The sequence below is a fragment of the Theropithecus gelada genome, chromosome 1 (genome assembly GCF_003255815.1).
Source record: "Theropithecus gelada isolate Dixy chromosome 1, Tgel_1.0, whole genome shotgun sequence".
Taxonomy (NCBI): Eukaryota; Metazoa; Chordata; class Mammalia; order Primates; family Cercopithecidae; genus Theropithecus; species Theropithecus gelada.
This window is the reverse complement of record NC_037668.1, coordinates 155,466,821-155,479,092: the sequence shown is the minus strand read 5'-3', so window position 1 is coordinate 155,479,092 and position 12,272 is coordinate 155,466,821. Positions and strand designations below refer to the sequence as shown.

General features: G+C 34.8%; 1 protein-coding gene across 5 annotated transcripts in view; it reads left to right on the top strand.

Moving 5' to 3' along the window:
• SYT14 (synaptotagmin 14) overlaps window positions 1-5,782 on the top strand; it is a 216,707-nt gene extending 210,925 nt beyond the window's left edge. For 3 of the 5 annotated variants that reach the window (XM_025399223.1, XM_025399245.1, XM_025399239.1), the window contains one exon: window positions 3,960-5,782. In XM_025399223.1, coding sequence (XP_025255008.1) covers window positions 3,960-4,273 — 314 coding nt within the window. In that variant the 3' untranslated portion in view covers window positions 4,274-5,782. Of the gene's footprint in view, window positions 1-2,649; window positions 2,707-3,959 lie in introns of all 5 variants that reach the window. The other 2 variants (XM_025399213.1, XM_025399231.1) reach the window with 1 other exon arrangement.
• Window positions 5,783-12,272: the final 6,490 nt, after the last annotated feature.

Genomic DNA, 12,272 nt, shown 5'->3' with positions numbered 1-12,272 from the left:
ACCTCCACCTCCCAGGTTCAAGCAGTTCTCCTGCCTCAGCCTCCTGAGTAGCTGGGACTCCAGGCACCCACCACCACACCCAGCTATTATTTTGTATTTTTAGTAGAGACGGGTTTCACCATGTTGATCAAGCTGATCTCAAGCTCCTGACCTCAGGTGATCCATCTGCCTTGGCCTCCCAAAGTGCTGGGATTACAGGCGTGAGCCACCGCACCCGGCCCAGCTTCTTTATACTTAGCTAAAATTAAAGCTGTTAATGCCGTAAACTAAAAACTTGAAAAGAAATCTGAAATAATAATGCCACCTTAAATTTTCTTAAAATAGTTCTCACAGACTTACTTAATGCCATGTTTTATTCCAAGAAGCAAGTAATTAGTATAGGAGTAGGGCCAGGAACAGTATCTCATGCCTGTAATTCCAACACTTTAGGAGTCTGAGGTGGGAGGATCACTTGAGCCCAGGATTTCAAGACCAGCCTGGGCAACAAAGTGAGACCCTGACTCTACAAAAAATTAAAAAATTAGCCAGGCGTGGTGGCTTGAGCCTGTAGTGCCAGCTACTCAGGACAGTGAGGTGGAAGGATCGCTTGAGCCTGGGAGATCAAGGCTGCAGTGAGCCAAGATTGCACCACTGCACACCAGCCTGGGTGACAGAGCAAGACCCTGTCTTAAACAACAAAAAAAATTGGCCAGGTGCGGTGGCTCACGCCTGTAATCCCAGCACTTTGGGAGGCCGAGGCGGGCAGATCACGAGGTTAGGAGATCGAGACCATCTTGGCCAACATGGTGAAACCCCGCCTCTACTAAAATACAAAAAATTAGCTGGGCATGGTGGCGCATGCCTGTAATCCCAGTTACTTGGGAGGCTGAGGCAGGGGAATCACTTGAACCCAGGCGGTGGAGGTTGCAGTGAGCTGAGATCGCGCCACTGCATTCCAGCCTGGTGACAGAGCAAGACTCCGTCTAAAAAAATAATAATAATCAATTAATTAATTAAAATTTTAAAAATAAAGGAGGAGTAACTTTTTTACCCTTGAATTAACTGTTTCTAGTTGTCATAAAAATTATTTATTCAATGGAAGTAAAAAGTTATTATAATATATTATAATACTGGAAAACAATTTTGGAAATAATATTGGAAAGCTTGCTTCGTACATATATCATAGAAGGTATCTATCCCTGAATTAAAAATCTGAAGGGTTAAATTCATATTGCTACCCTTGGACAGTTGACCTCACTCCCTTAAGTCTGTTTATTTATAGGTAAAATTAAGGTCATGTATCTCACAGGGTAATTGTGAGACTCAAATCAGAGAAAGGTGCATAAAAGAAGGATGGAATTATTATTGTCCCCTTTCTCATTTCAGAAGGAGAAATTGAGTGGGAAAAAAGAAGCAATTTTTAGAATAAACAGATTTGGTAGTGTGACTTGATCATCTTCATTAGTATACACTTAGAATGCAAATTCAAAAGGCCTGGGGGATAATGAAATAAGTAAAACTCATAGGTGAAAGATGGGGAGATGGTGAGGCCTGTGACAAACACGAGAGTGCACACGCTGCCAGAAGACTTTGAGATTCACAGATTGTTAGCACTGTACTGGATAAATAGAGCATTGTTTAGGGTCACATTGAGCCCCCAGTTATCAATTTGCCACTTGTGCTTTAACTAATAATTTACTACATTTTTTCACAAATATTTAGCTGGAGATACTAAAAAATAGAATGAAATGATACGTTTGCCTTTCTATCCTTACTGTAGTCACTCTGATAGAAACAGAGCAACAAGGATCACAACTAAAAGGGAGGTCTGGCCAAGTGCAGGGATGGATAATAAACAGATGACAAAAGATTAACATCTGCAACATAGAGTGAATGTTTCAGGTTACAGAGTAGGTTATAGCAATTGCCATTATTTTACCATTAGACCTTCAGTATAAGGATAATTTATGGTGTTAGGTGGGAGGTAACTAGAAAGTAAGTATAAGTCAATTTAAAGCCATTTTATGAAAGTGAAATATTTATAAAGTAAAAGGTAAAACAGTTTTATCAGTTTGTCCTAAACAGTATATATTATATAAGATTATAGCCCCTCATATATACCTAGGTTATAAACTTTGAACTATGTTATAGACTGAATAATCCCCATTTTTCCAAAGAAAGAGCAATATTCAAGAGCAAAAATTTCAATAGTCCTATTTTGTTTTGCATAATTAATTTATATATATTGGGAGTAGTAAAAGTATTTGAAATATTAAATTGATAAATTTTAAATTTAGCAATAATAAGCATAATAATAATCCTGATGATCCTTATAATTACTCTTATTCAGTCTTTTATAGTTTGATAATGTGCATGATTCTATGTTCAATGTGCTTTAGACCAAGAGGATATCATTAAAAATATGTCCCCCTTTTAAAAAGTGTAATTTTTGTTTAAGATTACACAATAACCTTAACAATTCTCATCCCATGAAATTTGCCCAACATCCCTTTTGTTCAGTCCTCTATCTGAATTAAAATGCTAAAGTTTTGTGTTCTTCCACTCCAGTGAACAGTGTTTCCTCTTTAATTCTAACCTTTGACCCTCTTTCACCCAACGATTGACATCTGGTCATTATTTCTTTTACTGCTTTCCACCCCCTGTTGTCAGATGGACTGTTCTGTTGTCTAAAACACTTGATAGGTGGACAGGTTTATATAATCCGAGGTGAGTTCCTGTAGAGGCTAATTGGATGTTGTCTTTTCATGCAAAACCAAAATACCCTAAAACTTGCCAGCAGTGAAGCTGTCCACCATGTTGGTTTCCAAAACAATGCACATTTATTATCTGTGGTACTTTAAATAAAACTAACTTAGAATTTATCTCTGATTATGGATGATGGTATTCAGAGCATATATGAAATGAGCAAAACTTTTTAAAATAAAAATTGTTATTTTTTCATTCATTTGTACTTTGATTCATACAACAGAAATAGATATTTCCTGATAAATATTGTAATTTTCTTTAAAATTAATTGAAATTTTGATATGAAGTACACATGATGGATCACCATGCTGAAGATCATTTGCATGAGTCTAAAAAACTTGAAAACACAGTCTTATAAAGAGAGGATTTGTCTCCCAAATAATCAGGCAATGAACTGTTACGTTTCACTTCGTACACTAAACATCACATCAATTTTTTTTGTAATTCATAAAAATAGTTCAGATATCATTCTTAAAATTTTACATTAAATTTGTGCCAAAAAACAATCCTATTGTATTTTAACTATCCTGAAAGCACATTAAATGTACTCTTGCATGCAACCAGGCGAAAGTTTTACTTGGTTTGCTAAACTTTGAACCCTTAATGCATTTGGCTTCATTTTTGCCCTTAAATGTTTTTAAAGTATATTTAAAAACCACATCCATGCAGAGATTTTTTTTGACATTTCATCCTAAGCTGTTTTGATGTCATCTTTGCATTCTTGTCTTCTTTTCCTCTTCACCATTTGCCTTCATTTCTATTTGTTTGTTTATTCTTATTCTCTGAAAACAGTGGAATGCTTTACAGTGTTGTGGCTAATTGAGCTTGCTAAGTGTTTATTAATGCTATGATGTCCTGCTTAGTGAAGCTAAATGGGAAGGGGAATGGGCAGGGGAGGGTAGTGGGAGGTCAAGAATGGGGTGGGAGGGTGGAGGAAGGATTATGAGGTATACCTTTAAATTCTAACTATTACATAGAAATAGTAAGGTGAAGATATTATTACTCCCAAAATATCTTTGGCCTACTTAGCATTCTCTGTATTTGTCACATATTATAAGCATCTACATCAAAATGGAATTGGTTGAATTTCCATTAAACATGGTATACACCATATCCTTATAAAGTATAAATACTTAATTTTCTTAACCTATAAGAAAATTGTTTTGAGTTTGTTTCAAATGATATTTGTGATATGTTGTTTTTTTCTTCTTTAGATACGTATGTTAAGTTAACTCTGCTGAATTCCATGGGTCAAGAGATGTCCAAATGCAAGACATCCATTCGCAGAGGGCAGCCAAATCCAGTATACAAGGAAACTTTTGTTTTTCAAGTGGCCCTATTTCAGCTTTCTGATGTGACACTCATACTGTCTGTGTATAACAAACGCAGCATGAAAAGAAAAGAGATGATAGGCTGGATTTCTTTAGGTCTAAACAGCTCTGGAGAAGAAGAACTCAATCACTGGACTGAAATGAAAGAGTCAAAAGGACAGCAAGTATGTAGATGGCATGCGTTGCTAGAGTCATGATGAATAGAATAAGCAAACAGTTATCATCCAAGGCAGCATATTTCCAATTCCAACATTATTGTTTCTACCAAGTCACCATTAGAAGAACTGTTCTTTGAAGAATCATATTCAACTTTCTATCAAAATGCTTTAAGTTTTATGGAAAGAACATCTCATACTGACATAAATGAAGAAAATATGTGTATCTAGTAGAGCTTGTTTGGGAAACTGAGAAATGTACATTATCATTGCTAAACTAACAGCCCTCCAGAAATTTAATAAGATCTTTTTTATTTGAAGTTAATTTTAATTTAGCAAAAGAGCCAGTCATTTTATGAAAAATCAAAATTATAAGTGATTTTAAAAACCAGAATTTTAGTTGCGATGCAATTTTAATATCACCCTACATATTATTTATAAAACATAGTTTGACTGGCCAGTCCCTGGTGTTTGTAATGTTCTTTAATATGAAAAAGTAGTTCTCCAACTCTATCATAAGTCATATCTAATGGTGAAGGGTTTCAGTCACATTGAAAATTGTTTTATTTCAGACATGTTCCCTTTGTGCACTTAGTTTCATTGTGCCTCACTTCCTCTCAATAGCACTAAATCTAAGTGCAAACAAGTATTCATTTTCATACAGGAATTTTTTAATATGTTATTTTTTTAAAAGCTCATTTTTCATTTGCCTCCGCTTTTGCCTGATCCAAAGAGACCAAGTCACTGTACTGGTCCCTTGCAAGTCTTCTAGACAGGTTGTACTGTAGAACTACGTAACTTTCTGTTGAAAGCACTTCCTGTATTCTTGTATTCCAATGTAGGAAGCTAATAGAGCAGGACTTTACTTTAAAATTTCTTTCAGTGATTGACTCTTCAGAATTGCAGTAGTGTGAAAATACATTTTTTACAAACAAAATACAGTAGATAAGCTGTTGAAAATGGAAAACAATTCAATTTTAATTTTCTGCTCTGAGTATTTAGTAACCAACACTGCGTAAAGCAGGTAGCATCCAAAATAAGAAACTGTTCTCTCTCTAAATCTTCACTCTTACTTCAATTTATATTTGTGATGTAAAGACTATCCAGTTCTCAGTTTGAATTGGAACATCATGTTAAAAACAGTTATGAGATTCCTTATGAAGTTTCTAGTAACTTGTGACTAGACTTTATGAAATTTACAGATAAAGTTCTTCAACGTGATGTCATCTTGTGCCTTTCATGTAAGTTAAATTTGCTCATACAGCTTGAAAGTTGTATTTGCAAAATTAAGCCTTCAATTTTTATAAATGTAAAGATTCCTCAGAACAGTGTCGCAACATCTTTATTTCCTCTGAAGTATGTAAAAGTTGTATAATGTGCTAATTGTTTTAATGTCAAGGCACTTTCATTTGTTTTTATATTTAGGAACTCTAATCAGGAATATTAGAAGCTCTTTTCTTTTTAATTTTACTTCTTACCTAATATATCATTTTATGCATATACTTTATTGGAGTATGTTTTATATATATTAAAAATAGTTTCTTTTTTCTCCTTTTCATTTCTAGTTAAAATAGACAAAAATCTACTATTTACCAGTTACTAAAAAGCAGTATATCATTGCTTCTAGTCCCAACTAAGTACTATATATTATTGTAAACTAGAACTTGTTATTACCATAATAACAAAACAATGCATAGATATTACTTCAGCTTGGCTGTACTGAAAGGCCTTAAAAGAAATCCAAAAAGACCGTGAACTTCTGTAATTTTTAGTTTAAAAAATGGCAGCTCTATGCATTCATGCACATGAATTATGAGAAAAAATACAAATGCTATATTGGATGACATGAGGTTTGAGAATGTTTGTTACAGAGCTGCATTAAAGGGAAAAATCCATCTTTTATTGTTATATCAATGAGCTTTTTCCAGGATTTTTTAAATAAATGAGTAAGAGTTAGAACCTGAATCAAATGGCACAATATCTCATTTAAGTGTTTTCAGCAACAGTATGAAAAAAGACTTGAAGAGGGGATGTAGATTTTACTGAGAAATTGGACTTAGGCATTTGTCCAACAGTGATCTTTTCTGACTTTGAAACAACTGATTGCATTGCTAACAACTGTTATCTTCCTAATAAAAAGAGTTATCAGTCTTATTTGTAACTGGAACAGAGCTTAGTGAAACACATTAGTAAGACTAGTTTGGTGCTTTCACTCTTAGAAAAAGAGCTAACTAATTGTTATTTGTTAAATCTACCTGTTTTCAGACTATTCCCAGAACTCTGTGTGTGATTTGATACATCCCTAGGGATTTATCTGGTATAAGTATCAAATCCTTCATGGCCTAAAAATTAATAAACAGTTTTTTAATATTTCTGGAAAGACCCTACCTCCACCCTAGCTGCCAAGTCCTCAAAGATTATAAATTATCTATATGAGTGTGTGTATCTGTGTAAACACATGCACTTACACACATACAACATAAATATGTATATGTATATTCATTTGTAAAGGCAAAGGTGCCCTGGCTTTTTCAGATAACTGAATAGAGAAACATTTCATAAATTTAGGATTATTTTTCTCCTCTGTGTATTTACTAGATATTATATTTGGTTTGGGTGCTTTCTGCTGCTATTCTCCTTTACACACAGCAAAGTATACATTTGTTTCTGTAGATTGACACAACTATAGTAATTACTCCCAAAAAGTTGTCTATTCTTCTAGAAAAGGATTAAATAAGGCTCAGGGGACCCACTTCACTCTACTGAATCTAATGTACGAGACAGTACGACTGCTTTTTTGTGTGCTTAAATTTGCATGAAAGCTTAATAGCAAAATCTTCTATCTCAGTAATTATAGCAAATAGGGACCCACTATGGTAGGGAGCAGGTGTTGGCTCAGAAACCTGAAAAAGACAACCCACTTTCATATTCTATTAAAATCCCTTAAGTTTTCTAATAAAATGGTATAGTCCAAATATGACAATTGGCCAGCATTTATGGGAGCCTCTAAACCTGGAGTTCTGGGGTTTATTTGTCTCCCAAATGAGCTGCAAAAGATAGTTATTGCTGCCCAGTAAACAAAATGTATGTCAAATCAGTAAAGAATTTGTTTACTATAATATTGCCTTATCTTTCAGAAGCTTTCTTCTGTATTCTTGTGTCTTCAGAACAATCCACATTTTGTTTGAAATCCATTTGCATATTATCTTATTAGTGAATTCTCAATAATGTTGTATTTGCTGACAAGAATAATAAATTGGACCACAATTAAAAGAAAGAAAACCCAATGAGAAAATATCTAAACTACCTGATTAATATACACATGTTTAAATGTAGGGCCTGGTTAGGCATTTCATCCAACCTAGTGAAGATGCCCAGGGCTGTTTGTTAAATGATTTGCTTCATACCGTCATCATTTTCATTTCACTTATCAAGTGAATCAGAAGCATAATCAATAACTGCAAATTAAGATAGTACCAATAGGGGAAAGGGGTAAAAGAATTGAGTGTTTGTCAATATGAAGATGAGTGGGGATACTGAATGATATCATAGTCTTCCCAATGGAAGAAAAAGTAGGCTATGGGAGATGTAAATTTTTGATGGAGTAAGAACAGTAGTCACCAACAAATATTTTTCAATATCCCTATCCAAATATGAATAGAAAGGACACAAATTCGTTTGCATAAAATTGCCATTTGCCTACATAGACTAGACAATTCATAGAGATTTTTCACACTGACAGTTATTATATTATGTATATAGTTATTTTAGTTATCAGTAATTTCACCTTGATAGTTTTTATTTCTAATTTTTTTTCCATTCACTGTCCCCAGTTCATCTGTGGCCTACATTCAAGGTAGCTGTCGCTATTATTATTACTAACCAAACAATATTGAATACAAGTTTAAGCATGCTGCAAAGCATTTTCTAACGTTAATTTTAAAACATCATCTCTGCCCTCCAAAGTGATGGTAACAGCTATAATTTTCCAAGATCTAGCACAATAACTTATTATTTGCTTGATTCTCCAAACAATACTATGAGGTAAGTAATGTTATCAACATTTTATTGATAAAGACACTGCACCATGAAGAGGTTAAGCAGACTTTCCCAAAGTCATTCAGTAAGTAAGTAGTAGAACTGGGATTGGAACCCAGATGTAAATTACTCTAAAACCTATGCTATGCATGTTGCATCTGCCTCCCTGTTTGGGAAAAAAAAAAAACTACTTAGGACATTGTATTTATCAATAATCCCACTCACCTTGATTGAATGGCAAAACTAAGGGGGAAAAAACAGCTGGGGAAAGAGAAAAGACAAAGAAGAAAAGATCAGACGTTTTTTTTCTTTTCAGGACACAAATGGTGGTACTTTTATGTCATTTTGTAGATGACTTTGATTTGCAGAGATTTGGAATTGATTTATCCTGCCAGTTTAGCCTATCTTCTGAAAGCATATTAATCAGTTCTGCTCCTTGACCACTTTTGGGAATCCAAGGTGTTTTAATTGTTACATGACCCCCTTACTACTCTATGAAGGGCATACCCTGTGTCTAGCCCATATCTCACTCTTATCAGTGGTGAGACAAAAGATTTGTCTTCCTCTGCCCTCTCATTGCAATTTATTTATGTTTCTTTTATTCTCAATTTTGTTAAGATTTGTTAGGAATTATAGCTAGTTTTTTATTACGTATGTCTCTCTTTCGCCCTAGGTAAGTAGTCAATGCCTTGTTAGTATCTTTCTGTACCCCTTTGCTCATAGTAGGCAGACAATAAATATTGAACTAAATTCCCTGTGGAAGAAACCAGTCACACTATTACATGAGTCTTAGTTTTTATGAATCTTGTGTTATGCATGGATTTATTTATCCCTTCAGTTACTATATATTTAAGAGTACTAGATATGTGCCATGTGTTGTTGTTCCAAGTGCTACAGATGCAGAGATAGTAAATTGGTCAAAGTCTTTGCCCTCATGGGGCCTGCATTCTAAGGTAGGAAGATGGCCACAGAATGGATAATTTCAGTCTAGTATAATGAAGCATTAAGATAGAGGCATGCATAGAGTACCATGGGATTTAGTAGAAGAATGCAACATGGAATTCAAAAAAATCTTCCTGGAGAAGGTAATCCTTGAGTTGGGTCTTAAAGAACAAATACATGTTAGACTCCCATCAAACTTGAGGATACATGTTCTTTCCAAGAACAAAATGTAAAATAATGATTTCTAAACTATAGTATCCTTAAGAATTATTTTGAAAATTTAACTTGGGCCAGGCGTGGTGGCTTACGCCTGTAATCCCAACACTTTGGGAGGCTGAGATAGGTGGATTACTTGAGCTCAGGAGTTTAAGACCAGCCTGGGCAACATAGCAAAACCCCATCTCTACCAAAAATTTAAAAATTAGCTGGGTGTGATGGTGCATGCCTGTGGTCCCAGCTACTCAGGAGGCTTAGGTGGGAGAATCGCTGGAGCCTGGCAAGTCAAGGCTGGAGTGAGCCAAGATAGCGCCACTGCACTTCAGCCTGGGTGACAGAGCAAGACCTTGTAGAAAGGAAGGAAGAAAGGAGGGAGAGAGGGAGGAAGGGAGGAGGAGAAGGAAAGGAAGGAGAAGAAGGGAAAGTATGAAGGAGAAGGGAAAGAAGGGAGGAAAATTTAACTTGTATTCCAAAACTCCACCTCCAGAGATTAAACTTCATTTGGCCTGGAAGGGAGCCCAATAATCCACATTTTATTAAGCTCTCCAGGAAATTCTGTCTGAGATCTATTGATATAGAATATCAAGTGTATTACATAGCATTATTCATGAAATGTTTCAGTGCCTGTAGATCAGACCTTTAAGTGTGATAGTGATAGTGATAGTAAGAAGCAGATTAAGACTTGGATTGATGTTATTCATCTTTTTCTTGTGCTTCCTTACAAAGGAAAATATTTAATGAAAAAAATTAATATTTAATAATGAGTTTCTGTACATTTACACTCAACAGACATTTTTCAAAGTGTTTCTTGGTATAATAAATATGTTGATTTTATGGCTTCCAAAAATTCCTTTCCATTATTGTTCAAATATTTCCTTCAAGTTATCTTTACAATGATGGATATAAAGCAAAGAATGGGGAGGTATTTATCTAGTAATTTCTCTATCAGTATCGTAAATGAAGTAAGACTGACCTTTGAGTAAATGTATAGTAGCAGCCATAGGTGCTGGCATTTTTGCATTCTTGTATACAGTAAGATTTCTTGCTTCCCTTTATCATCATCTAAATGACTTCATTGTCATCACACTCATCAGATGAACTGCAGTACTGGATTCTTCTCTAAAAGCAGTGTTTCTGTGACTGCTGCTCTAAACTCTAGTTCCTTGATTGTTTTGTTCTTAGGATCCTTTGTTTCAAATAGCGAGTTAATACAGCAGCCTCAGGACCTTATCTTTCTCTCAAAATGAATGCTGTGGATAAGGTACATCTGTGTTTCCATTTCCCCTCATTTCAAATGTAGCCATATTTTCTTCTCTGATGTAATATTTTGTGTGAACACGTTTTACATTTTGAAGTTTTCTTTTCCCCCACGAAGATCTGTGGTTATCCCACTGAAAAATGAGCTTATTTGAATATGGGAAATAATGTTGTCATTGAATTAGACTGTTTTGTGACTGCAGATGTATCACTGTGTTTGATTTGGTGATAGCTTGAGGTCTGGTTAATATAATCTTGAGGTAATCAGCTTGATAGACTGGAATTACTAGTTTATTATCAAAAAATGAATGTAAAAATATTGCTCTTTTCTCTCCCTGTTTAGACTAGTATGTGCCTTTTTAAAAATATTCCCTTTCTCTTCCCTGCCTTTTTTCCCACTCTTATTCATGTACACTCAAACTAGATACCAGAGTTAGTTCATCAAAGCTGAATAATACCTATCAAAAAGTGGTACCCTGACTTTTTTCTCTTAATCACCTGTACTGGACTGTAGGGAGGACCAGATAAGCTTTCTTGGGGACTACAGAAAGAGCAAAGCGTAATACTCTTTAATCATAGCATGTTTGTTGTTGCTGTTTCAGTGGTGGTTGTGGTGGTGGTTGTATACTTGCCTTGAATAGTGTGAAGTACCCTAAAATTGTGTTGTGTGGGCTGGGAGCAGGAAGGAAACTGATTCTTCGTCTAACAAAAGTTTGGCATAATTTTATTGTAAAATTTCAACAACTTATGACATGAAAATTTCTAATTAATTATAAGAACAAAGTCACTGCGGTGGCGATAGTTGTGCAAGATGTTTGACATTATTTCTATGTCAGTTTGATAGTCTGTGTTATAAACTGTCTTATTAGGACCCTTCTTCCCTCTCTTCTTTATTATTCTGATTATCAGTAAATCCAGTTTGTACTGTTAGACTTTTGAGTTTGTCTTTTAAATATCCAAGACTATTTTAAAAAGAAAAACCATAGCATCTTTATGTTTAAAAATATGTATGACGATGTGTTTAAAATGAATTAATAGATAAAATATAACACTCCATTATATACTGAAAAAATGATTTTTCAAACTTTGTTTATATATTCAGTTATTGCTAGCAGTTCATGTTAAATATGACTATTTTGTTTAATGAGAAAATAGGAATTTTTCCTTATCTCTGAGACTTACTGCTTCTCTTTGCCATTCACATCTGTTGAAGGTGGATGGTTGTGAATTTCTTAACGTCACTTCATTTGTCAGTTTCTGGATGTGCCAACCTCCTCCTGACAGTTTAATTTTCGGTAATAATCAAACCATTTATTCCCTCAGGGGTTGGTCCTCATAGTGATTCCTGTTCTTAACCCCCATTAGTGTGAATGGAAGTAATCCATAAGCACCAGTAGGCGAAAAGGTCCATAAAGGATCAGTATCCCAGAACCCTGAAATAGGACGGCCACTTCAGTACCCAAATGTCATTGCAATTCTAATGGAGTAGAAGCCAGCTTCTTGAAGTGAGGATTTGAGATCATTATGTCATATTCTCTTCTTTTGGTCTCCTCCCTTCTCCCTCTAGCTTGCACATTCTTTTTATTTT